Source organism: Talpa occidentalis, unplaced genomic scaffold, assembly GCF_014898055.3.
Source record: "Talpa occidentalis isolate TD23 unplaced genomic scaffold, MPIMG_talOcc4v2.1 talOcc4.14, whole genome shotgun sequence".
Lineage (NCBI taxonomy): Eukaryota > Metazoa > Chordata > Mammalia > Eulipotyphla > Talpidae > Talpa > Talpa occidentalis.
In genome coordinates, this window is record NW_023601433.1 from 64,582,700 (window position 1) to 64,610,107 (window position 27,408).

Consider the following 27,408-nt stretch of genomic DNA (forward strand, 5'->3'; position numbering starts at 1 on the left):
AGATGCTGTGAGACATTCTGAATACCAAACACTCATCGTTTAAATTAATGAACTATAAAGAGTAGAACTTACCTTTTAGTTTTGTTAGATAAAGTCTCAAAGTCACCTTGCAGATTTTTGCATGTTTCTTTCCATTGAAGAGACTTCTCATTTAGATATGTACTGTTTCTTGAAAGAGATTTTAAAAAAAGATTATTTAAAATGAGAGCTTCTAAGATATTGCTAACAAAAATCCAATTTAATTGATAATGTGTGCCCAAACAAAGTCTGCTTTTCTTTCCATTATTGGATTTCTCCGTGGAAAAGGAAATTGATATTTTTACCTGTAAAGAGTCCAATTTTTTAAAAAATTATTCTATAAAGTCAAACAAAAAAGAACTCCCTATGGGAGACTTTATATTTTCAGGTTTTCATATTTTAAGGCTAGTATTTACAATGTACAAGTTATTGAATAATTTTAATCATTGGGTATGAAAACAGCCTTTATTTTTAAAAAATGTCTGGTAGGAAGCATCTCAGACACAAAAAGAATGCAAGGTACATCTGGGCTTTGATTATTATAATAGCTATGGCATAAAGGCCTGTTGCTATTGTTTTATGATCTGGAGTTGGAACAAGGCCAAATCAAAATGCAAACTTTAGACACAGGGTATGGAGTTGGGCTGCCCAAAGAGCCTCACCAGCATATGCATGTTAGTTAACCATGTAGATACCAGTCCCCACATCTCTACTGGAATGATAGTCCTTACTGCATAAGGTTATTGTTATATGTACACACAATGCAAAGCACTTGGTATTCCACCTGATAAAGTAAATGCTCAAAAATTTATCAATTACCACTTACACTTCAAAAATATGCATACAACTCCAACTTACTGTTAGTGCATTTATTTAACCACCATGAAGATTCTGCTGGGAACCTACTACGGGCAGGGGGCCAGGCATAGGATGCTTCCAGTATGGAGATGGATAAAACAGACATGGTCCCTTCCCCTGGAGGTGCTTGCAGACTGGTTAGGGGGATGGACATTTTCCAAACAAATAACCACTCTAATGCATATGGAATTCTGAACTATGGTTAGGATCATTAAAAGAGTGGAAGTGCCCTGGAGGAGTGTGAAGGGGACAATCTTAAGAGCATCTCAGGGATAGGGTCATTTAGGCTGAGATCTCAAGGAAAATTCAGATGAGCTGGATAAACTGAATGGGGTTGGGGAGAGACATTCCAGACAAAGGGGAAAACACGTGCAAAGGGCCCAGAATGTGAGGAACTGAAAGAAGGCAAGTGGGTAAAAGACTAAAAGGTTAAAGACATTTAGAGCATCATGCAGAGGGAGCAGGCAGAGCACACAGGGCTGGGAGTCATGCTTGGAATTTATCCTAATAACAAGGGGGGCAGGAGAGGGAAGTCATGCATTTCATTTCTATGCAGAGAAATGATATGATGGACGGTTAGATACAGCAGAGCTGGGAAAGTCAGGCAGTTGCTGCAGGATTGCAGGAAAGAGATGATGGCAACTTGTTTAATTAGTCAGCACAGAACAGACTGTGATGTGAGGATAACAACCACCACCAAACCCACAGCTGCTTCACGTAACAAAGCTTTGTTTTTCACTCATGAAATGCCCACTTTTTGTCTGGGTGGCTTTGTGGGGCAGCTGTGTTCCATGCAATATGGGGATCCATACCAACTGGTTCCTGTGGGGCCTATGTTCCAACAACCCGCTTCCATAATTACGTAGCTGGAGAAGACAGTGCTAGAAGACCTTACCATGTATCTGAATGCTTTAACCTGGCCTGAGAGGTCGTGTGGCCAAGCTGGTCACAAACTGGGAGTCAGAAAAGAGCAAACACCCATGTGTCCAGAGAGAGGAGATGAGGACACAGAGTGCAATGGAGCGCTGGATGCTCAGCCCACAGGTGATGAGTCCATCACCTGTGTCCATCAGCGTGAAGAGAAGCTGACAGATCGGGATCTATTCTAGAGGTAAAACTGACAGGACTTCATAATAAATTGGATATGGGAGGTGAAGGAGTAGAAGGTGATGTAAAGGTAAAGATACAAACAAGACAGATTCATAATTAATCTTCCAATATTTCTCAGAAATGCTTCTCAAAAGGACTGTGCAAGGGTCAATCTAGGCTCACAATCTCTCTTCATCCTGAGAAGAATTTTCTCCCCCACCCCCACCTTCTGCCTTCTTCTCCCTCCTTTTGTTTACATGCCTCACCTTCTGCGCTTTCTGAATGTATTATTGTACTTTCCAAGGATTTGTTTATTTCTAATTTGCTGTGTGTTTTATTCAGGCAGCACCATTAATGAAGTGAATTACTGAGCCGGCAGTGCTTTGAATTATGATGGCTTTGCAGCATCAAATGGGGAAGCTGTGACAAGCAGGAACCAATAGGATTTGGTGTCATATAACTTTCCTGAAATCAGATAGTATCTTTGTTAATAAAAAGTCAAAACAGTTTTGCCCAAGTAATATCACAGAAGATGTGGAAGCAAGTGAGACTCTCTGGGGTCAAGTGAAGATGACAGAATGAAATTCTAAGGAAAAAATGAGCTTTTAGGCATCAGCAAGGCCAGCCTCTAATCTGGACTCTACTTGTTGGCCTCAAACTTAACCAACCCTATCTGAAATGCAGACCACTCATTCTGCACCACGTTCCCATGACAGGCCTTCCTCTCTGTTCTCCTACTTCTGAGAGCTGACCGGCGCCCTCTTGCAAGTTCTTTCTTGGACCCACCTATAAGTGCTGGCGTTTCTCACAGTTCTTTTTCTGTGACTTTAACATGTTTCCTATTTTCCATGGTGGGGTGCAGTTACAGGGATTCCCAGGACTGTCTCCAGGTCTCATTGTCTCAGTCTGCCTGTTTTCTCTGAACATCTCGACCAGTCTCGTTTTCTGTCTTCTGCTCCATCGTCACCGGCCCCAAGATGGGTAGTATTGCATATACATTTGATCATGTCATTTCCCTGCTCAATGAAACTTTGTGACCACAACCCCTCAGGACATGCTCCACACTTCTTGGCTGGACATATATAGCCATCCAGCACCAGGCCCCTGACTGCAGTTCCAGTCTTATTGTCCACTGACAGTGAGCTAAGCTTTAAATGGAACAAATTCTTTTTCCATTTCTTGCAAGTCCTATGTTATGGATTCAAACTAGTTTTATTATTTCAATATAGGATTTATTTATTTGGTACTGGCAACCAAGCCTTCAGGCACATTTTCTTCAGTATGTAAGTTTGGGTGAGTAATGAAGGAGAGATTCTTTAATAAGATTAGGAGAAAAAAATACAAAAACAAGCATTTTTGTTATCATGTTGTCTATGTAGCTGATCTGCACTGTAGAAATTCTATCTGTATGAAAGCCAGGCTTCTGTTGAAAGTGATCACTTTATAAGATCACCTAGCAAGATTTTACAGAATAATGAGAAGCTTAGAGACTACATCTGCTGCAAAACAATAAAACTTAAGATTCTGGTAATACAAAGAACATCTCTTTTTAAAAAATAAGTGATTCAATCACTACAAAATAGTGGCATCAGTACTTAGTGGGCATTCACAAGAACCTCTAATATGCTGAGCTAATGTCACCTTCTGAGCATGACTTGTAATTAGTGCAATCATGCAATCAGTCCCCCAAACAAGAGAAGCATTTCAAAGAATAATCTGCTTGCAGGTGACTAAGGAGTTTCAAGAACTTTCAAATTCTATTTACAGTGGCCATAGCAGAGGAAAAAATGGAATGTGAACCAAAATGAAAAACTTAAACCTAATCAATTTTACTCTCTGAAGAAAGACTGTCATTTCAAGTGGGAAATGTGACCTAGAAATGGAAAGCCTAAAGAATAAGAATTTTCCTGAAATCCAGGGAAGAGTTGCTGATGAGCCAGGAGTTGTCATCCTGAAAACTAGCAGAAACCCCTACAGAGGAATCTAACATGCTGGCCTGCCTCTAGGACAAGAGCAGTAGTGAGAGCTACCTGTGCTCTGTCATCAAGCAAGCTTCTAACCATCATGCTCACCTCCCCAAATCTGAACACCCTGGGTTTTCCCTGAGGGAGGAAGGCAAGCTTCCCAGACCGCTGCATAGAGTTGATTATTCTCTTTAACCTATAAACTAATATTCTGGTTTATAAATCACCCTTCTATGAACCTAGCTAACATAAATCTGTCTTTGAAATACCAATCATATTCTAGAACTTACAAAATCATATTTTGGGGCCTCAGAGATGAGTCCCTGTCCTGCCTCTTTGTTTAGTCCTTCATGAAGTATCTTGTGGAGTCCTATCGTGTGCCCAGAGTGTGGTAGCTATTGAAGATATGACAGAAAAGTACACAGTGTCCCTGCTGCCATGGAGCAAAGAGTGTAATGAGGGCGACAGTCAAGTAAACAAACACCACACTGAGTCTGCAGAATGAGTGCTGGCTATCTTCCATAATCATATTAATTTCATGAAACCACAGCTCTGTGTTTTGGTTGGTGTCATTTAATTCAAAGCATAGAAACTGCTTTTAAAAGGACCATAGAGAACTTCACTCTTTTATATATAAACACTGCAGTCAACTTATATTGCAAACATTTCTGCAAATACTGTTAACATGGTTTTACCTTAACTCTTACCTGTCTTTGGTTACCGTTGACAAAGTTTAATTATCTAGCTCTTGACTACTAAATCAGTTACCATAATATATCCTGGCTTCCCTACCATTGTTGGTAGTTTTCAAGCATATGAAAGAATAAATCCTATACAAGTAGGAACTAAACACATTAAAGATTTGATTTTATCATAAGGAAACTGGTTCAAAGATGAATCCAAAACACAGACACATTTCTAGATCAGGAATATTGAGATGGGTGTGCAAATGAAGCCCAAACTGGGGCAAGAGGTGAGTGGGGGCAGAGAAGTGAATTGGACCTCTACCAGACAGGACATAATTTGCATATTTATGGACAAAAATTATTTTGCATTGTTCTAACTACAACTTACAGAGTTGTAAAATTATTCACATAGGATCAGAATCAGATAACTCAGGTGTGTGACCTGAACAATGCAAATTTATCCATTGAAATTACTCAACTATAGGGCCTCCCCGATGGCACAGCAGGTTGAGTACAGTGCTGTGAAGCTGTCCACAGCCTCTGCAATATGGGTTCAATTCCTGGCCGGCCCAGGAGATACCCACATGGCGCAGCAGAACTCTCCTGTCTCACCCGCTGCTCCCCTCAGCAGTGCTTTTGGTCCGTCTGCCTGTTCTGCTCTCTGCTCTGTCTCTGGTGAATCCTCTCACCCTCCTGCACCTCTGGCCTGTACCCCAGCTCTTGTATGAATAAAAAATAAAATCTTAAAAAAAAAAGAAGTTACTCAGCTATAGAAAGAAGATGAACTCCTGTTGTCTGCAACCACATAGCTGGAACTTGAAGGGATTAGGCTAAGCAAAACAAGTCAGAAAGAGAAAAACAAATACAGGATGATTTATTAAATGTGGAATATTAAAGAAACAAAGCAAATGAACGAATAAAACAAAGTAGAAACAAAACCTAAGACTAACAGCAGAATAGTGGTTAGCAGATGGGAAGGGGCTAGGGGGAGGGAGGATGGGTCAAAGGGGCTAATTGATAGAGGCAAATGGTGACTAACATTTGTGGTGGGTGTGGTGTAGTACATACATTTATTGAGGTATAAAACTATACTCCTGACACACTCTATTCTAAGACAATAGTACCTCAATTAAAGAGATAGCACTTCCCACTGAAGCACAAAATTTTCTCTAAACCATTAACAATATCATTGTCCATCACTCTAATCTTAAAGGAAAGCTCTACAGTGAGGAACCTAATTCACTCGCTCTCTAAATTTCAGTCCCCTGCTTGCCCTGAGGTCTCCAGCAGACCTGACTCAGGTGAGTCCTTTGGGACAGAGAGGAATCACTGAGAAACAGGTTACCAAAGATCAAGACTGACATGGAGCTTTATTAAAACTTTAAATCCAGAAAGGGAAGAGGAGGGTCCTAAATTGGAAGTGGAGTCTTTAGCAAGTAGAGATAAAATAGGACCCGACTTGGGAACAAGCAGAAGAAAATAATGACAGCAAGGAGCATCTGTGTCTCCCTCCCTTGTCCTTCAGTATCGATCCTCAGGGGCTGACGCAAGCTCAGAAGTGTAAAATCAGAGTGAAATTCATTTATAGTCAGTGTTTCTAAGTCTTTCTTTTAACCTCCAGCAATACTCTTTTATTCCACACAGCCAAGATTGTTCTGACCTTTCTTTAACGTGTTTTGAATTTGAAAACACCAGATAAACTGAGTGTTTTTTAACGCTAATATCCACATTTCTTTATGCAAAAATTCTGGTATGCCCTCCCAGTTAAGGATACTGATCATGTTAGCAACAGATAATGAATGGTCATTAGGTGCCAGGTATTGTTTTAAACACTTTAAACAGATGTTATTTGTATATGCATATGTAATTACATCTACATATACAATTCACACTTTAAATATGTTTGTTTACAATGTACTGTACAAGTCAGGTATTGTGTCCATTTTATAGATGAGGAAAATTGGGCACGCTGTAAGATTAAATAATATCTCCAAAGTCACTCTGCTAGTTAGAAGTGGAGCAGAATTCTAAACCCAAACACCATGGTTCTGTGTTCTTAGCCATTATGACACCCTACCTCCTCTTACAAGAGAGGGGGGAACTTGCCCTTCAATGGAGAGTTATTCATTGTCTATCATATCACCACCCCCTTCAGGTTACTTCACTCTGAGTCTGTGGAGTCTGACATAGATTTTCTCCTACAAGGCTCCTCAGAACTCTTTTGGAACTGGGCTCCAACCTTGGGCATATCCTTAAAACTGGACTTAAGAGTCCAATTTTAGACAGAGTCCTGCTAAGTCAGTTTAGTCAGGATCTCCCATCAGCCACATGTGATCACCCTCAGTATCTGATCAAATTCCTCATCCTCCACCACCCCCAGGTAGTGTCCAATCACCCTGACTTGCCTTCAGCAAGAATCCTCTCAAGTAGGCTAAGTCAGGATCTCTCTTATTTGTTGACACTTTCTCAGTGTAAAGTTCCATCTACTGACCTCTATTCTGACTTTTGACTATGAATTCCTGTATTTCTTTGCTGCATTCAGAGTTGAGTCCAGTCTCTCTACCCTATTGCAAAACCCCACCGCAGCAGTCCCTGTACTTACGCGACATTATTGAATAAATCTGCCTTATTACTTTAACAAGCATCATGAATAATTGTTTTTAACAGAGCTATTTTGTGATTCTATAAATTGTAGCAAAGTGACAGCAACACAAAATAATTCTTGTCTATAGGCATGCACGTGACTTATGTTCAGAAGAGAGATAACTCTCCCCACTCCTGATGGAAAAATTAGCTTTGTCTCCCTTTTTATTGAAGGGAGACACTGAATGGGCATACTGAAAATAATTGTGAATTGAATAGACACATTAACCCAGGTCAAGAGGACAAATCTGGGTGGCAAATGAATTCAGTCCCAGTTTTACTCCATACTACCTTAGTCCCAAGAAAGTCATTTACCTCCTCTTTTTTTAAGGTTGATGTGCAAATTGGGATAATACTAGCTCTTCATGTCAATCTAAAGCAAAACTTTCAACAAATGTGGGACTGTCTTATGGCCAGAGCATTAGTGAGAAAGGTAATAAATCGACTTGAAAAACAGGAAGAGTAAAATGAGCTAAGGTACTTTGTCACCAATAAAAGATTTTTGGTGCATTTTTTTTAATTTTCAGATGAAAAGCATAACAAAGGAAATAATAAAAAGGTACTTAAGGGAATAACATAATTGCTTTCTTGAGCTCATCCTCCTGGGAGCTCCGTCATCGCTGTCTCCCCTCAGTTCCACCTGGCCCTTCAAAGGCAGCACCCCCTCCCCTTCAGTGGGCATGATTCCAGCAAACTGGATGATAACATGATAACTGAAGGAAGCTGGCCGCTCTGAGGAAAGGCCAAAGGACATGAGTTCTGAAAATGTCTCTAAAATGCCAGCTGAAATTCATGTTTAAGTGTCCATATTAGCTAAACAATCCCAATCAAAAAGGTCTTTGTCTCAACCAAAAATATAAACATATTTCTCTGTCAACTAAATATTTCTTCAATAAAACTTAGAGAAGTGCATTCTGCAATGAGAACTTCCATGAGAAAACAACTTTTTTCCTCATTCCATGTTGACTCTATGGTTGTGTTTGAAATAATAACTATATAGTCAAATAAATAATAAATAAATAAATAATAAATTATAACCACTGTAGAACACTCAAGGATTTTCAAACACTTAAATATTTGAACCATAAGTCCATTTTAAAAGTAAGTTTAGTCATCAAAGAGTAAAAACTTCCTTACAACCTGTAAATCCATGGCTCAAATCTTTTTTTTTTAACATTTATTTATTTATGCATACAAGAGCTGGAGTACAGGCCAGAGATGTGGGAGGGGGTGAGAGGATCTGCCAGAGACAGAGTGGGGAACAGAACAGGAAGACTGACTGAAGTACACTGCTGAGGGGAGCAGCGGGCGAGACAGGAGAGGTCTGCTGTGCCATGTGGGTTGCTCCCTGGCTGGCCGAGGATCAAACTCGTGCTGCAGAGGCTGCAGATTGCTTCATAATGTGGTGCTTAACCCCTCACCCTATCAGGGGGACCCCAATGGCTCAAATCTTAAATATTCATATTTCAGACTCACTTTCAGGGAAGCATGAGGTTTAAAAACAATGGACCTCAGATAGAGAATTTTATGGAATGGCCTTTTAAAAATAAACCAAAATGAATGAAGTTGAATAAGTTGATAAAATAGTTTCAGATCATGAGAGCAAGGAAAACTTGAAGCAATGAAAACTGGTGCCATGACTGGATGCTGATATTGGGAAATCTGGGAAATCATATACTATAAAAACTGGCCACTGAACACATTTGTGCAAAATCCTAAATTTACTGATTCAGCATTTAAAACAAGTGGATGGTCCTATATTTTACAGAGGCCATTTGAGTTTTTGTATGGTTCGTGTCAGCAGAATGACAACACAGTGCAAAAAATCTTTCAGAAATCATAGCTAAACATTTGGGACACCTAAAATGGGAAATGGAATGGCAAGAAGAATATACAAAAATAAAAAAAACAACAAATGGCACATTTTACCTTTTATTGTACAATTTTAAAAATGTGAAATGAGGCAAAAGTCCTGTCATAGAACTATAATGATTTTCAAAATTATAAAATGCAAAGATGGCAACTATTTCATTTAGTTAGCAGGAAGCACACCAGAATCTCCCCATTAATCAAGATTTTTTTTCTATGACCCACGTTTTGTAAGCCAACGATGAAAAACCTATAAACTAGAATTTATTCAATAGCAATCTCTAGAATGTGTCCATAATTCAATATTATACCGCTTTTATGTTTGTCTTTTACATGATGTGTCTTTTTCATCTGAAGTAGCCCCCTAGTAAATTTGAATAATAATGCGTGAATAAATAAATGATAACTGAACTGTAAGATTGTAACTCAATGAGTGAAAATAGATTTTGGAGCCAAACAGGTTGAAAGCAAATTAAAATTCTAAAAAAAAAAAAAGAAAAGAAAATCAATAGGAAAAATTAGAAATTAAGAGTCTTCTGATTAACCCTCTAGCTAATTACAAGATTTAATTAAAGGAAGAACCCAGTCCTTGTTCATTCTATTTAATTGAGATTTTACTGTACTTAAAATGATGTCCAAATGTTCTCATTAATATTGAATGAAAGTGTAAGAGAATTGGCTAACCAGATTTACTGTGCTTAGGTAAACTGTAATTAGAAAGGGTTATGAGACAGTCCTAAGAGACCTATCTATCTCAAAATGGAGCAATATAATTATAGATGAAATTCAACAAGAAACAGCACAAAGTAATAATCCTCAAAAAAATGGAATACAATTACTCGAATGTGGTGTTGGGTTCTGAGCAGTGCAGTCAATCAAGACTCATTTCACGCAACTCAGGAGCAATAAACCTACTCAACAATATTGAACTCTTGATTAAACTGTATTCATCTGATATCTGTATATTCACAATTTCCCAGCCAGCAAAATGTCCTGCTGCTCTTTCACTTAAAATTTGGAATAATCTCTAGGGAAAATCAGAGTTTTGTGTGGTTACAAGTTCTTTTTTTTAGGATTTATTTATTTATACAAGAGCTGGGGTACAGGTCAGAGGCACAGGAGGATGAGAGGATTCACCAGAGACAGAGTGGGGAACAGAACAGACAGACTGAAAGCACTGCTGAGGGGAGCAGCCGGTGAGTCGGAGAGGTCTGCTGCACCATGTGGGTAGCTCCCTGGCCGGCTGGGAATGGAACTCGCACTGCAGAAGCTGCGGACAGCTTCACAGCACTGTGCTCAACCCGTTGCGCCACCGGGGAGGCCCTGGTCATGGGTTTTTTGGTTTGGATGTTTACTTTTTGCTGTGCTGTCTTTCTACTCAGCAGAGCCCAACCACTCTGAGTCCATTTGCAGCAGGATCTTTTCCCCACTCATCTCAGGTTCTCCTTCAAAGCACCTTCCAGCTAACAGATATTCTTTCTTGCTCTTTAACTAATTCCCAGTTCCATTTTCTATTCATCTGAAAAACTACACTTTGTGAGTAGGATCATACATGGTAATGAGTTCTAATGAGTTTTTAATGGATCCTAGCTTACAATAAACATATTTGCATTTTAAAAATGCTTTTAAAAATGTATTTTCCTGCCCTTATGCCCAACCTTGTTGCCTTTCTTTCAGAAGATGAAAAGTGAGCCTGCTCATGACTGGTCCTAGGATTGCAAACACTGTGAGCCTTGGGAGGGGCCCTGGCCCCTCTCTTCATGCATTCATGTCTACATCTACCCAGTTCTCAACTTCCAGCCAGTCCTACTCCCACTAGATACATTTGCTTTTCTGGCTTGTCTCCTGGGGGATCCCCGTGGCCATGGTTACCAATCATTGTGGCCACCCTCACATCACTGACATCTGGCTCTTGTTGTTCTGGACAGTACCTGATGTCCACCTACTCCCACCTCTGACCTCCTACTTGCCTGCAGCCCACCAACCAACCTCCTACCAAGCAGGCTGATCACAGCCCCTCTTAACTTCAGTTCAGAGAAATTAGCATCTCAATCAAAGATGCTAAGGTAGGGATTTGAGACTGAAGTAGGCTCCAAATTTTGAAGAGATGGGTCCCACCTAAAACCAAACCATGTGAGCCCCCATTCCTGCATGAAGTGTCAGGTAATAGGTGGGAGCTTAACAAAGCCACAAACAGGATGACTCTGAGTAAAGACCATTTGCTGAGAATCCTTAATTTGAATTTAGTGGACCAGCTACTGCTATGTCAAAATGACTGCATTGGTATGGACTCTTTGTTGTGACCTGCATTTTCCTAACATGCAGGTCTTCTGGGAACTTTGACTAGAATGTACAGGAATAGTTCTGTAATCAATGCAAGTTCCATTAATGTATGAGATTCAAGAAGTTGAGATAAATGCACACAGCATTTTCTTATCGAACACACCTCTTTTATTCCATTCTGTCAAAACATGAATACATTTTTAATTTAAGAAATATAATATTCAGAATGATTATTTTTATTATAGCTTTTCATTTTTCTTTAGGCAATAACTATTTCCATCTAATCCATCTACTTGTTTTTTTCTCAACTCCTCTATTTCTTTTCCAGTAATAATATCTGTATTTTCTCAGCTGTTTAAGTTGCTTTAATAGATCAAATTGAAAGTAATTTGGAATTTACAAGTCTTATCATAGTCTCATTCTGCCTGAGCAATTCTCAGTACAGAAAATTAGTGCAGAGAAAAGCTAAAGACTGCATACATTTATTGAGAGTTTCTGTAGCTTTCTGCTTATGAGTCCTAAAATAAATACTATGGATTTTTGAGTTCTGATATATTATGGTGTTGATGTCTGGAAAAAACCAAAAACCTTACTAACCCACTTATTCAGTGTCCCACCCAAACATCTCACTTGCCTGACATTAGAGTACTGACCATCATTTTGCTAAGAGAGTTGGCACAAAGATAAAAGCCAGCAGCTTCTGATGCAATTATTTAGTTATTAATGATTCCAGCTTATGTGTTATTGTTTACATAATATGATTTTATTCATGGTTTCTACAGCTGTGCAGAATGCCTTAAGGAAATGAAGATACATCCTATCCACTGCATTAGCTTGCCAGGCTGATCACTCACCCTGTCCTTTAGCATGTAATTCCATCTGATCCCTGGAATGAATTTGTGAAGTATTTTTATCACCAGTTTCATAGCATGAATTTAACTTATTACTATATTACTGATGTATTTATTAATGTATTCTATTTGTCTAGCTCACTTACTCTAGTATTCTCTAGGCAAGAATTCTTTAATCTTGCTGAGACAAACTCCTCCCCTCCCCAACACATATGTCCTATTTTCATTTGCCTCCTTCCCCGACTCAAGAAACATTCTTCATTTTCTTGCATCTCTGAACGCTGTTGTTCTTGCCTGGCAGTTTTGGTATCCTGAATGTACTCAACTATGCCATCTGGACCTACCCCCAACAAGCCAAATCCTGCTGAAGAAAAATCACATCACTCTGCTCAGTGACTTCACTTTATACAGCTTTACAAACTCCAAATGGACATTTAATGATACCTGGCAAACCTACGTTGGCTCCCTGATAAATTGCATTCTTCTTTTTCGAAACCATTACTTTCTTTTCTTCCCTCTGCTCCAAATCATCTCCCACCCTGCTTCTTACCTCCCCACTCACTTCAACTGATGGTCTTACCTCAAGATTTACTGAGAAAACAGAAGCCCGCAGAGGGCAACACTTTCACATGCCTTCCACTATATCTAAAACCCGTCAGCTTGTGCCTCTATTAATATGTTCAGGCAGCCACAACAAAATACTGCAGACTCGGTGGCTTAAACAACAGACATTCATTTCTCACAGTGCGGGAGGCTAAAAGTCCAAGATCAAAGCACCATGTGATTGGTTCTGGTGAGACTTCCCTCCCTGGCTTGCAGATAGAATCTTTTCATGGCCTTTTTCTGTGTGCACACAAATGGAGAGAGAACTCTCTGGAGTGTCTTCCGTGTTTTACAGAGACACCAGTTATGCTGAATTAAGGGCCCAATCTTATAACCTCATTTGACCTTAATTGTTTCTCTAAAGGCCGCATCTCTAAATACAGTCACTTTGGGGGTTAGGGCTTCAGTTTATAAATTCAGTTTATAAGTTTGGGGGACCAAACCAGTTCTTAACAGTGTCCCTCTTCTTCATCTTACCAAGTCTTACAACAAAGAAAAGTGCTGCTCCCACCAAAAGCCAACAGCCCCAATGTGCTCTACATCATAATCCTTATGCCTTCTGACCCCCTCACCTCCCTGTCCTTTTGCATAGTCTATTTCTTTCTCCCCACTGAGTTGTTTTCCCAAGCATTCAAACATGTGTCTCCCTAGACTCAACAATCCTTTTTCACCTTCCAACTCATTTTTCTCCCTTCCTCTGAAACATTTCTCGAAGGAATTATCTAAAACCACTGCCCCACCCCCCTCAACTATTTATTCACTTATCAGAACACCCCCATCTGGCTAATACTGTTTCCTCAGTATCCCCCATGTTCCCAATTCAATGAACACTGCGTTCATCTTATGCCATCTTTCAGCAGTATTTGACTCAGTTGATGACTCACTTCCCTGAAAACTGTCTTCTTATTGGACCTGATCCTAGTTTGATTCTGCTAGCTTCTGTGTCTCTTTCGAACCTCTAAATATTGAATGCCCTAGAATTTGCTCCTGCATCATCTTCTTTTCTCCAGCTCCTTCGAGTGTTAAGTGATCTCATCCAGCTTCCCTCACTGTGAATATTGACACTCTGGTGATGATTCCCAATTTTATACGTTCAACTCTGACCTCTCTGATGAATTCCAGCTTCATTTACATGGTCTGAATGCCTATCTGACAGTTCTGCTGGGATGTCTGGTAATCCTGTCAAATATAATACACCAAAACATAACCCTTGACTTCCTTCTCTCTTTCCGGGGCTTCCCCATTTCCACAAATGGCTGTGAACTGCTCAAGTCAAAAATTTATCATCCTTGATTTTTCCCTTTCTCTTACCTGCTACATCCAGTCTTTTGGCAATTCTGTCTCAAATTTATCTACTTCCCTTTAACTCTGCCTCTATCACTCCTGTCCAAGACTCATCTTTCTCTTGTCTGAACTGGAGTCACAGCCTCTTAACCAGTCTTTATGTTTCTCTTCTGAACCTACTGTTATCTATGCTCTATACAGCTATCAGAAGAATCTTTTAAAAACTTAAATCATGTGTCAGTCCCTTGTTCAATGCATGGAAGGTAGAATATAAATAGTTCTTCAGTGATCTCCCTCATCATAAAAAAAAAATCATCACCAAGACTTGTGTCCTACAACATTATCTGATTTACCAGATTTCTCAGATTTCTCTCACTATTCCCACCCACCCTGCTCTCTATGCTCCATTCTTTCTGCCTTTCAAAAATATACCAAACTCAGATCTAAGTGTTCACCATTCCCTCTGCCATGAACATTCATTTCAAATGTCAGCCTCTCAAAGTGACCTTTCCTACTCCCTAGCTAATGCTTGCTCACACCCTTCCCCAGCACTGACTTTCTTTCATACAACCTATCACAGTGTGCTCTGAGGGTAGAGCTCTGATCCGCCATGCCCCTTGCTGCATCACTAACAGAAGCATACAAAAACTCACTGAAAGAATGAAATTAATCAAAAAACTCTCACCTTTCTTCAGGCTGCCAAAAGAAGTCCATAATTGCCTTCCCCAATCCTACATCTGTCCCACCCCACCTATTTTCTAAGGAGAATAGTTACAGCCAGAATGGTTCCGGCCTCTTTGTACATCAGAGTCAGAAAGTTGACAAAGAATTAATAGAGGAAGATAGAACTGAAAGTCTCAGAAAGGAAACGACTTGAAGAAATTGGTTGTCAGTCAAAAATAATAAAGAGTAGAGATGTGGCAAGGAGGGAGGAGGGAGGAGTTGGTAAGGAGGGAACGTTGGTAAGGGGGAAAAATACATTTGGTCTAGGTAGAAGCCAGAGACATTGAGCATTTGTCAAATTTGAGCTTCTGGAGGGCTGAATATAGTAAATGGGGTTGACTAGCATAGCTAAGGATTCTGAACTGAACCCCATTTACTTACTTTAAGAGAAAGGAGAGTAAGGATATAATTTTTGCATATTCTTTTGTGCTTCTTTCTTTTTTTAAGATTTATTTATTTATGCATACAAGAGCTGGGATACAGGTCAGAGGTGTGGGGGGTGGTGAGAAGATTCACCAGAGATAGAGTGGGGAGCAGAACAGGCAGACTGACTGAAAAACACTGCCGAGGGGAGCAGCGGGCAAGACAGGAGAGGTCTGCTACACCATGTGGGTAGTTCCCTGGCAGGTCGGGGATCTAACTCATGCTACAGAGGCTGTGGATAGCTTGAAAGTGCTGTGCTTAACCCCTTGTGCCACCAGGGAGGCCTCAGTTGTGCTTTTTAAAATACCAGCCTGGGTTTGAGCTACATGGCAGTTGATTTCAGTAGGATCACATATATCTGAAAAAAATGAAGTTTTGGGAGGTACTGTGACATAAATAGTCATTCAGCTAAAAAGTGACAAATGAAGATTCAAACCCAGGAATTCCACCTACAAGGCCTTGGTTAATAATCCTACACCATCTGCTGCCCTTCCAAAAGAAGAAATGAGGTTAATCAGATTTGTCTTTTTTCTAATAAGCATCGTGGTGTCTAATGGTCGCCATTTTCCCTTATAACTACTCACAGTAATTTAAGTCAAATTCACTAACTTGTGGCCTCCAAAATATATCATTATCCTCCCAATAAATACCAAAAATAACATCTGTTCCCTTCATAGCTTTCTATCACCTGTTCTCTCCTCCATGACTGCTTAAAGATTATCAGTAGTGGGCATCCAATGACATGTCTACGTCTAGAGAACTGAATTGACTTAAAATGACAAGTGTGATCTCTGACTATCTCTTCACCTGTCTTTGGTTCCATTCTCTCTCTACTGAGTGAGATGCTTCTGAGTTGAAGATCATTGTTCTTGAACTGGAAATTGGAAACACAAAAGAAAAGAAACAGTTCTGATTTCCCCACTGCAGGGAACAATATCCAATCTGCCTGCAAGCGGTGAGCATATCCCTGTCTCTTTTTTTTTTTTTTTGCTTAAAACATGGCTATTCAAAAATATCAGTTCATTGTATTCTTTCCTTAAGTCTTTTTTACAATCTTCTTCAATCTTCATGCCACTCTTTGGTGTACATATATTATACACCCTTATTTTTTTTTCCATTCACCTTTTCTGAAGTTGAGATCCTGTAGTCATACTATTTTGAATTCATATCTTCAGAATTTTATTTTTAAAGAGTTTTTCTAGCTGGCAGTTGTTAAATAAACACATTTTCTGAAGAGATAAGAATGAGGTTTTTAAATGATAACTACGAAATAGTTAATTTTTTAAGAGTATAATCACAAAGATTGATGACTCTGAAGTGCTTTTTAAAAGTGTACTTTTCCAGATAAACACATGCAATTTGCAGCAACATGGATGGCACTGGAAGGGATCATGCTCAGTGAAATAAGCCAAAAAGAAAAAGAAAAATACCGGATGGTCTCACTCATAGCAGGAATCTAGAAAACTTAAATAAGGGACCAGGAAAATGAATAACTATAAGAAAGTGAAAATCAAAATCAACAAAAAACTATGAACCAGAGACACTTTTTTGGGGGTGAGGGGCGGGAGGGGAGGGATTGGGGTCAGAATGGGGGGGTTGCAATTGTATGGGGAATATAAAAATAAAATTTATTATAAAAAAAAAAGAATATAGACACCTAAAAAAAAAATAAAAGTGTATTTTCCATGGTGGTACAATGTACTGTGAACACCTGCATCATTTGTGATCACCCCAAAAATGCTCAATGGGGGTTTTCCTGGAAACAAATATGGAGGACAAGCTCTCAGAGGTAATTTGGGTGCTAAAATATTCAAGTGCTAACAAATGAGTGTTCACACACAGAGCATGCTATGGGGTGCCGCCCAGATGCTTCCTTCAGAACTGTTCAGTCATCCTGCTGCTCAGACTATTGTCTGCTGATGGCCCCTAAGGGTCCATCCAGGGAAAAGGTGCTGCCTCCCCCAAGGTCACATTCTTAGGGGGAAGAGGGCATCTGCATCCTAAGATGATCAATGTCCCAGTCCTTTACCTCAATTCAGTGCAACTCAGAGGGGCCATTCCAACTTCTCATGGTCAAGACCTCCTTTGCAACTGGACTGAAGTTCAACTCCTCCTACTACTCCATCATGCTTCCGTTACTTCCTTACAGGCATTGTTCATGAGAACAATTCCTAGTACACTTTATGCATGCAAATCTCCATCCCAGACTCTATTTCCCAAGGAATTCAACTCCCAACAATCCCGAATACATTAGAAAGTATATAGTGTATAACTCAATTTCTTTGTGCTTCTAATTGGTTAATAGAAAAAATGTATACAAACTGCTTAATTAACTAAACATGAATGAACCTGATCTCAGAATTAAAAGGATGCATACAAAGTTAGAACAAATCAAACCACATTTTATTTCCTCTTGGAGATAAACATTTTCTGAAGGTGTACAACCCCCAAAATATAAAGGAAGAAAGTGGAGAAACATAAAGTTTCTACAAATGTATAATTTATAAAACATTTCTTTTCTGAATCTAATATAGATTGTTAATTTACTATATATAATATTATAGAATTTATGTCAAATGTATAGAGAATTTTGATCTTAAAGTAAGAGCACAGAATATTAGGACCCTCATTTCACTTAATGAAGAGATGAACAATCTTTCAGTCAGTAGAAACAGACTTAAATCATACTACAAAATCAGACATTTGCTATTTAAGAACAAAATTTTTTTTTAAACTTTGGGGGAAATATGAAATATTTTTAATCTCCAAAATAATGAATTTCTGTTCATCTTCCCTAAAGAAACTCCCCACAAGTAGGAAACGTTGTATGGGATAGCATTGAGCCAGTCAGAGGCAATTACAGAGAGACAAAATTTATATAATCTCCTTCTGTCTTCCCACAATGCCAATCTTCTCTTTATCAAAAGGTAGCAAATAGCTACTTCCTTCATTAAAAACAGATACTGTAGCGCCTCCCTGGTGGTGCAGGGGTTGATCTCTGGGTTGCAAAGCTGCCCACAGCCTCTGCAGTGCCAGTTCAATCCCCGGCTGCTCCCGGCCACCGGAGGAGGGTCCCTCATGGCGCGCAGACCTCTCCTGCCGCCCGCTGCTCCCCTCAGCAGTGTACTTCGGTCCTTCTGCCTGCTCTGCTCCCTGCTCTGGCTCTAGTGAATTCTCTCTTCTGACTATACCCAGTGCTTGTATAAATAAATAAATAAATCTTTAAAAAAAAAACAAAAAAAAAAAAACAGATACTGTATTTGTCCATGGCAAACTGAGTCTTAAATAATTCTGCTCCTCCCTTACCACCATCCTTGGGCTGAACAGTGAATATGCATTAATATGGCTCACAATATATTGATTGATCAAGGTAATACTCCTTCTAAACACTCAGTGAAATGGAGTGAAAACACACTATTTTACTGACTCTCAGGGGCAACAATTCATCTTCTCCTTCTTTAATAACAGAGCAGTATCTATATTTTTACAGTCATGTATTTGAAATACATGTGTTTTTTGGCTCCCATACCATACAAAGTCCACAAAGTTCTGCTAAAATTTTCAAGAAAAAAATAAACAAGAACTACTAAACAACATAAAGCATGCTAAGAGATAGGGAAGGGAATGATAGAAAATATATAAATTGTTTAACAATGTGAACAACACAGGATGATGGGTAATGGTAATTTCACTTTAAATAGAACTGACTAAAAAATGCTAGAAATCTTTTTCAATAGGACAGAAAAGAAATGTGCACAGGAACAATATTTAATAGCATACTGTTACCATTCATTTGGCAGCACCAGAGCCAACAAGATACTCAGAGAGTGTTTGGTAACAAAAAATATGTGCCTGATATATTTTGCAGCCAAATCAGCAAGCAATTAGATGGAAATATTGAAAATGCACAAGAAGCAGTGCCCACCCCCAAAATTCTAACCATAGACAACAAGTAAATGGAAGCTTGTAAAATTCACTGCATTTCTAACTCTCATTCTTATTTTCCAAACCCTAATAATCTCCTCAGGGAAGCCTTCTGGAATTTTGCAGACCTGGTTTCCTTATTTTCATAGTCCCTTACTTATTTCTCCTTCATATAATTTGATATTGCTGGGGTTCTGTGTTAATGTTCCCCTCCCCCAATTGGGCCACCACATCATTTAGGCCAGAAATCCCAGGACGGGTTCCCTGTGTGGGTGGTGCAGTGTGTGATACATCACAGGAGCTCCAAATATACTTTTTATGCAAGTGAATGATCTCGACACATCAACGATTTTCTCCATTTTCTTGTCTCTGCTACTACTTCTTGCATTGTTCTCTAGACTTTCTTTCTTTCTCTTCTGCTACCACTCGCATGAGAATACAATAGCAGACAGCATCCCTAGAACAACACGACAAGTACAGGAAAGGGACATATCCCTCCTACCCCTTTGTTCTATGCGCACAGAAATAGATCACTTATTCAAGTGCATTCAGGCACCTGTGATGGGTCCAGAAATACATAAGCAATAATCTTAAGGGGAATCTTACATCTTTGTGTGAAATCATCTTCAGAACAACACTATATATTCCACTGGGCTCTTTATAGAAAAGTAAATTGATGCAGAAATCACAGGTTTTAACTGAGTACCTACCATGTGCCAGTTATTATAAAATTATCCAACATCAAGAATATATGTATCACTGATTTTCACTGAATTATTTTTGTACAGCTAAGGTTATTGTTATACTTTCCAACTTTATGTTTTGTAGCAATATGCCTCCCACGATCCCCATATCATGCTTTATACCCATCCCTTACCTTAAACAACGTTTATTGCATTATAGCATTTATAGCATTAAGTCAATTAAGTTCTATTTTTGCCTGATTGTCACTGTAACAGACACCATATTTCAATGCTGCCTTTATTCTGCACAAATGGTGTGTGTGTAAAGCCTATCATTTTAAGATTTACTCTTACTGTCAATTATAAAAGAAGATTTTATTTTCATTACACAAGACATGAGATTTCCTCTTCACTTATTCATAGTGATTTAATATGTCAATTTTTTACTTACAGCTTGTATCTAGCAAGCATTCACTTTTTGTTTGTTTGTTTTTCTTCTAGAAAGGAGTAACATAAACATTATGGTGTTACCATAAATAAGTGGTCATCTAAAGAACTACCTTACCTTGCCACCAGCAACTTGAGATTTAAAACTGAAGTTGCAACTTAAGAATGTTTTTTTTTTAAAGACTTTTTTAAAAGATTTATTTTTATTTATTTATACAAGCACTGGGTACAGTCAGAACCACGGGAGGGTGAGAGAACTAACTAGAGCCAGAGCGGGGAGCAGAGCAGGCAGACTGAAGTACACTGCTGAGGGGAGCAGCGGGCGGCAGGAGAGGTCCGCGCGCCATGTGGGACCCTCCTCCAGTGGCCGGGGAACAGCCGGGGATCGAACCAGCACTGCAGAGGCTGCCAGCAGCTTGGCAACCCAGCGCTCAACCGCTGCGCTACCGGGGAGGCCCAAGAATATTTGATTAAATAAGATGATTTGCAGAAACTACAAAATATACTGGTCAGTACAAAAAAAGCCAGGTAGTAGGACAAGCTTGCACATGGCTGTGGAAGTCTGGATTCTCCCAAAAGCAGACCATGAGACAAAGATTCAAATGTAAGTAGTATGTTCAGATATTGAGGCATAAGGCCAAACACAAGGTCCAATATGATGTGTGCCTTAACATTTGAAAGAATCATGAGGATCTTGAATGGCCTAAGTGCAAGTTCCCCTCCCTAGTCTTCTCCCATAGATAAGGTCCCTCAGTCAAAGGGTTTCCCTTATCATGGGGAATAGACAGCCCCCATTTTCCCCTGAGCTTTCATTCTTTGCCATTATGTAGAATTATTTGAACAAACAAATCACAGTCCCCTATTAAGAACCCAAGTCACCTTACCCTCTTGATACCACAAATTATCCTGCCTCAGGCCTCCCCTGGTGGTGCAGCGGTTGAGCACTGGGCTGTGAAGCTGCCCACAGCCTCTGCAGCGCTGGTTTGATCCCCGGCCACTGGCGAGGGTACCACATGGTGCAACAGACCTCTCCTGCCACGCCCGCTGCTCCCCTCAGCAGTGTATTTCGTCAGTCTGCCTGTTCTGTTCCCCACTCTGGCTCTGGTGAATTCTCTCACCCTCCTGTGCTTCTCTGTACCCAGTGCTTATATGAATAAATAAATAAATCTTTAGGGAAAAAAAAAAGTATCCTGCCTCCCACATTCCCTGCCTGTTTACTGTGTTCCTGAGTATTTGGCCCCATGTGGCATGTGATGTCCCCCTTCCCATGCCGGGAGTTTATGTAACTAACAAAGAGCAATGATCCATTCTGCTGAAATCCTATAGTTCCCAAATTCTTCTATAAAATTCACAGAAGGACTCTGTGATTTTTTTAGTAGAAATTTCTATGTATGAATGTAGGTTTTTGCAGTAAAAAAAAACATGTTGATGATCATAGCTTGATAAAGTCCCAATTCATTCTTCTAATCTTCACCATTCATAAATGAAGTATTCTGCTGGTGGTTCTCAGACCTTAGCATGTATCCAAATCACATGGAGGGACTAGGTCTCAACTCCAGTTTCTCATTAAGTAGTCTGGGGTGAGGCATGAGAATCTGTATTTCTAACAACTTCCCTGGTGATGCTGATGCTGCTGGTACAAAGGACCACCTTGGATTCTAGACTGAAGTTTTGCCATCAAAGGCCTGGAAGTGTGGAGTTATGGAGTTTTGTGCTGAATGCTAGGAAAGTAACAAAACCAAAATGACCTTAGAGCAGGTCTCTACCACACTGGGATAAACAATAAAGCATAAGGTTAAATAACACAAGAAAAATCATCAGCTTACTTTGCTACATTGTAATTAGCAGAGATAGTGAGATTTCCTTATAGATCAAAGTCAAGGAGACAGTTTGGGGAAAAGCACAAGAGGAGAGCAATTCAACATGCCTCCACCCAAGGTCTGGTGTACATGGACATTGTCTCCCTGGGCAGAGTAACAAGTGTTTCCAATGGAGTCGATGTTGGGACTGGAGTCAGGTTCACTCATTCCCAGGTCACAACTGGGCGTGGGTTGATAAGGGGATGTTAATAAGGGGATGCCTTGTGTTTCGGTGCTTTAATCCTTTCATTCTTTAGTCCAGCAAGAATCATTTGCTGCCTTTGGCAATAGCCTGGTGTCCTGGCCTCATGGAAATCCACTTGCTCATGAAAAGAGGACAACCCTGACTAGTCTTTTATTCTTTTGCTTCTGAATTCAGATGCCCAGTAAGCAACTAGTAAATCATCATTGGTTGGAAAAGAAACAGGAAGCAAGTCCTGAGATCTTACATCCAGTGACCAATGAAAGCCCATCACAGCAGTCCATCGAGGTGTAAGAGAGCAAGGCAGGATGGAGGAAGTGTTTCCTCCCCAAAATCCCCACTGAAACCCAAAGTTCAGCCCCCAGAGGAATTTGGCTTCAAAAGCTCTAGAATCCCAGACCTTTCACAGTGAGGGTTAGTATCACCATTCATAAGGTTTTCATTTCTCAAATGTTTATTGAGTGCCTCTTGTGTGGTATGCATTGAGCAATAAAATATATTCAGAATACGCACTTTTCAGTCTCATAATGTTTAAAAGAGCATTGCAAGAAGAGACGGATCCAAATAGATCAAACCAGTCTATTTGAAATTCAGTTTCACATTCACTCTTTCCCAGCAAGGACACAATTTTGAAGAGACTCCCAGTGACTTGTGATCGAGTTGCTAAGTAGCCCCAATACCAAGCAAGAACCCTGCAGAAATATCTGTATGGAAATTAATATGTGATACTGTTTGCTAAGGGATGGGTAACTCCATGCAAAACAAAATAAGAGGAGAAACAGTGACAAATCAGCATTAGGCGAGATGCTTCAATACAGATCCTGAAACACTAACAGGAAATACAACATCTAGAGGAGATGGACAGTCCAAGGAGCAAACAATTCTTGAGGCAAGGAAGGAAGATTTGTATGGTCCACTTCATAATCTTGCCTATAAATCTAGATGAGCATCTGTCCTCCTGCTGCCTTCCCCTGTCAGGGCAAAGCCAGACACCTTCCAGGAGCCCAAGGAGGGAGGGAGTCAATAGGAAGGGAAGGTTTTTCCTAAATCTGTGAAACATCCTTCTCTGGTATGAAGAAAAGAAACATCATTTTGTTTATTGTCAGGGACTTTCAAGGCATTATTTTGATGTCATTTTAAGCCTTATTAACTTCTACTATTATCCTCTACAAGTTATCCTCACTTATTAGCCTAGTAACTAAATCTTTCTGAATGTCCACCTTATAAAATTCTATAACACAGATATTCTAACATGTATTCCACTGAGATGATAAACAAGTGTGAATTTCTTGCTGGGCCTCCCACTGTAGCCAGTGTGAGCTGCCATGGCTCCTGCCCCTCCCACACGCTGTCCTCATCACTACTTGACAAGATAAGTGTCTTCTCCCTGTAGAGATAAAGTGCATTACAGATCCTAATACATTCATTCAACAAATATTTCTCCTTATTTTGATATGACAGAAATGCTGGAGACGTAAAAATGATGGGTAGTCCCTGTTCTCACACAGATAGCTTTCAGTCTCCCCAGGAAATGGGAAAATAGTCAATTTGCTCGATTGTGATAATGAGCTCCGCCAGAGAGACACAAAGGGAGGAAGTTAGAAAGAGGGAGCAAAAGCAGCTGGAAGGGTTCGCAAGGGAAGGGGCAGCTGAGCTAGGGCTCTAGGGAAGTGAACTAGAGTCAAGCATAGACTTACTAGGTGGCTTTTGAGGCCTGAGCTGCACCACCATCTCCACCACCTCCCTTCGTGTTGGCAGTCATGGATACCCAAGATCTCATATAGCAAGCACAGAGGTAGGCCGCTGTTGGCTCACAGCTGGGATTTGCAGATATGTCTTTTGACATCCATGTTTCCTATTTTAGAATACATCTATTGTCCTTACAGTTTATGACCCTTTACAAGTTTAAATCTCCGTTCAGGATACACCACTGCCACCGCTCACTACCAATACCTCACATGCTCCTGGGTACTTACTCCACTCTGATATGGACCTCACATTCTTATGGCCTGGGGCTCCATTTAGCATCTGGTGCTTTGCTTTGTGGTACCCCCTCCTCTTCCAAGTACCTCTATTCTTCCGGAATACTTGCTTCATGTGACTCAGGGCTCCCCCTTGTGACAGACTGTGGGTCAACAGCCCCAAAGCCACTCGCAAAGTCCTTTCTCCTTGGCCTTCCTGTAAAGACCACACAGGTAAAAAAAAAAATGGAACATTTCTCTTTCTTGGACGTCCTTCTACGCAGGCTGGATATGGGATAGTTATGGGCCAAAACATTTAGGCAGAAATCTTTGGGTGGGCATTTTCTTTGCAAGTGGAAAGATAAAGCTTTCTTAGGAAAAGCCCTTTGCCCTCAATCCATCCCTCTTCCTCCAAACTACAATGTACAGGGCAGCGGGCCGCCACCACTTGTCGACATGAAGACAAGAATCACACAGGTGATGATGGAGAGAGAAGGTACTGGGACTCTGATGACACTGGGGAGCTGCCACAGCAGTCTGGACTGCTACCTAAGCACTTCTTGCACAGTGAGAAGATAAATCTTTGTTGTGCATGCTCTGTTACTCATTATTAAAGACCATCCTAGAAGATCTACATTTGTACCATGAAAAAACAGGCACTTGATTCATTCTCATTGTTCTGTGGGCCCTGTTGAGACTGGGGAGGCTAGGGCATCCACACTCCTCTCTAACAATCTACTACTTGGAGGCTCTACGTCTATGCAAATAGAACTGCACCTTGTCTCACTGCTGCCTCGTGTACCCCCATGGCTTCTGCTGAGAAGACCTCTCTAACCAGATAACCCTGAAATCCAGTTTACACACAGATCCTGGAAATTCTTGACTCCTGGCAAAAACCACAGAAGGAACCAGAAAAACTTGTCTGAGTAAGAAAATATCTGTCTGGGTCATAGCTCTGCAAATGTGGGGTGTTAATACTCACCCTACCACCACCAGTAATATAAAATTACTGAAGGAGAGGATCAGAGGGGGGAGAAGTGGAGAGACGGTTCAAGAGTGGGCAGTGAAGAGTAGGCAGGGTCTTGAGGCCCTGATGCGGGGAGCACCGGAAGCAAGGGGAGTGAACACTGAAGAAGGCCCCAGGATACACCAGGGCAGAGGCACCATGGCTTGTTTAGAGATACAGATTCCTGGGAGCTGGCTTAGGGATTCTAAAGCCATAGATCTGAAATGGGGTGAAATGGGGGCCAGGAATTTCCATTTATAATTAGCACCTCAGGTGATAAATATGCATGTGCTTTTCCATTTTAAAACTCTGCTAAAGGCTATAAAACCCTGAGCTAGTGAAGGGAAGTCTGGAATGAGAAAGAAACTTACTGAGTCAGTAGCTTTCTGAGACTCAGCTGTAAAGTAACTAACTAAATAACTCTCAAACTCTTTTGCTGCAGGACACTTTCTTGCTTTTTTTTTTTAATTAATATGACTAAATACAAATACTGAACATAGCAAATTGAAGAAAGAAACACACTTCTGACTGAAACAGAATGGGGACCTAAAGTGCCACCTAATCCCTCTAACCCTGCCACATTCCTCTGAGGAAGCCTGAGGCTCCAGGCATCACCAAGCCAAGTGGCCCGACTCCATTCCAGCAAAGACAGCATGACTTTAATAGAATGGCAGAAAACACAGGGGAAATATTTGTGGTCCATTCCAAAGATCTGGCAGATTCCATCCTATATGGAGGATAAAGGAAAGAAAGTTGGGGTATATATTTTAAACCACATTCATAACCTTTATATAAAAGGGATTTCTTCACAGAGCTGTTTAAAGGTATTTTAAGCACATCACTTCAAGGTGTGATGAAAATAATGATGCACTGATTTGAAACAGGTTATTTTAGAAAGTTTAATTTAAAATGGAGGAGATATAAGTTAGATTTATTTGGATTTTTGAAAAATATAGGTTACTCAGGTTACACATAAACTAGAAGAGCATCAGAGCCCACTGTAAAAACAAAGGGAGAATTCAGAACACTTTCTGATATAAAAATATCCCTGGGGGAATGAATCTTGGCTCAAGTCACAAGTCTTATACCTGTTCCCTATGGGATATTAGATAAATCATTCCAATTCTCTACATCCTGTATTCTTCACTTGTAGACAAGGATTAACTGAGCAAGTATTTATTCAAGGTCTACTATGTGCCAGGTATTATTCCATATGCAGCTATATAAGCAACAAGTGACAATTCTTGCCAAAATAAAAGTAATGACTCAAGAAAATACAGCGAAAAAATAATGGAAGTAAAATATACCTCATATCATAAGGTGCAAAGTGGTATAGAAAAAAAAGGCAGAGAAAGGGTAACTGGAGAATAGGATTATGGAATGGTGACTTCTGTGGTCAATGGAGTGAAAAGGAATGCCTCAGTTATCTAAAATGAGGGGAAGGAACAAGCAGGTGGAGATTTAGGGGTGACATCTGGGGCACAGTTGTCTGGGCAGAGGACACACTGTCTGTGTTCTAGAAACAGCTAGGCTTTCTATGTGATGCAGTGAGCCAGGAGGAAACTTGAAAGAGATGAAGTCAAAGAAGCAGTGGGGCCAGATTTTACAGTGACTCATAGGCCTGTGAAAGGGTCCTGGCTTTTGCTCTGAGTGAGATGAGGCATTACTAGAAAAGTGACATGACAGGGTTTACATTTAAAAGAAGCCCATTCAGTTCACTGTATTGAGCTTGAGAGGGGACCGCGTTCACAGGCAGTTACAGCAATCCTACCAGGTGGATGGATATGTGCCTTTCCTGCCCCACTATGATGTAATGTTATGAGTGTAAGTTTCAAAACATGGAAGGCATTTAAGGTTGAGTATTATTGCCGGTCTATAACCTTTATGGTAAAAACACTCTAGCAAGAAAAAAAATCAGCCAACAAACACAATATTGTATTATGAGGAGCTCACAAGGGATAATGAAAATGCACTTTTCAGCTTGTCAAAGAATCCACAACAGCTTGGTGTCATATTTAGGGCCTGCTTAATG

General features: G+C 40.2%; 1 protein-coding gene across 1 annotated transcript in view; it reads right to left on the reverse strand.

The window, feature by feature from the left end:
- Positions 1-27,408, reverse strand: part of ST8SIA6 (ST8 alpha-N-acetyl-neuraminide alpha-2,8-sialyltransferase 6) — a 125,169-nt gene that overhangs the window by 55,617 nt on the left and 42,144 nt on the right. The window contains exon 4 of the mRNA XM_037509840.2: positions 73-162. Within this exon, the coding sequence (XP_037365737.1) occupies positions 73-162 (90 nt within the window). The remainder of the gene's footprint in view (positions 1-72; positions 163-27,408) is intronic.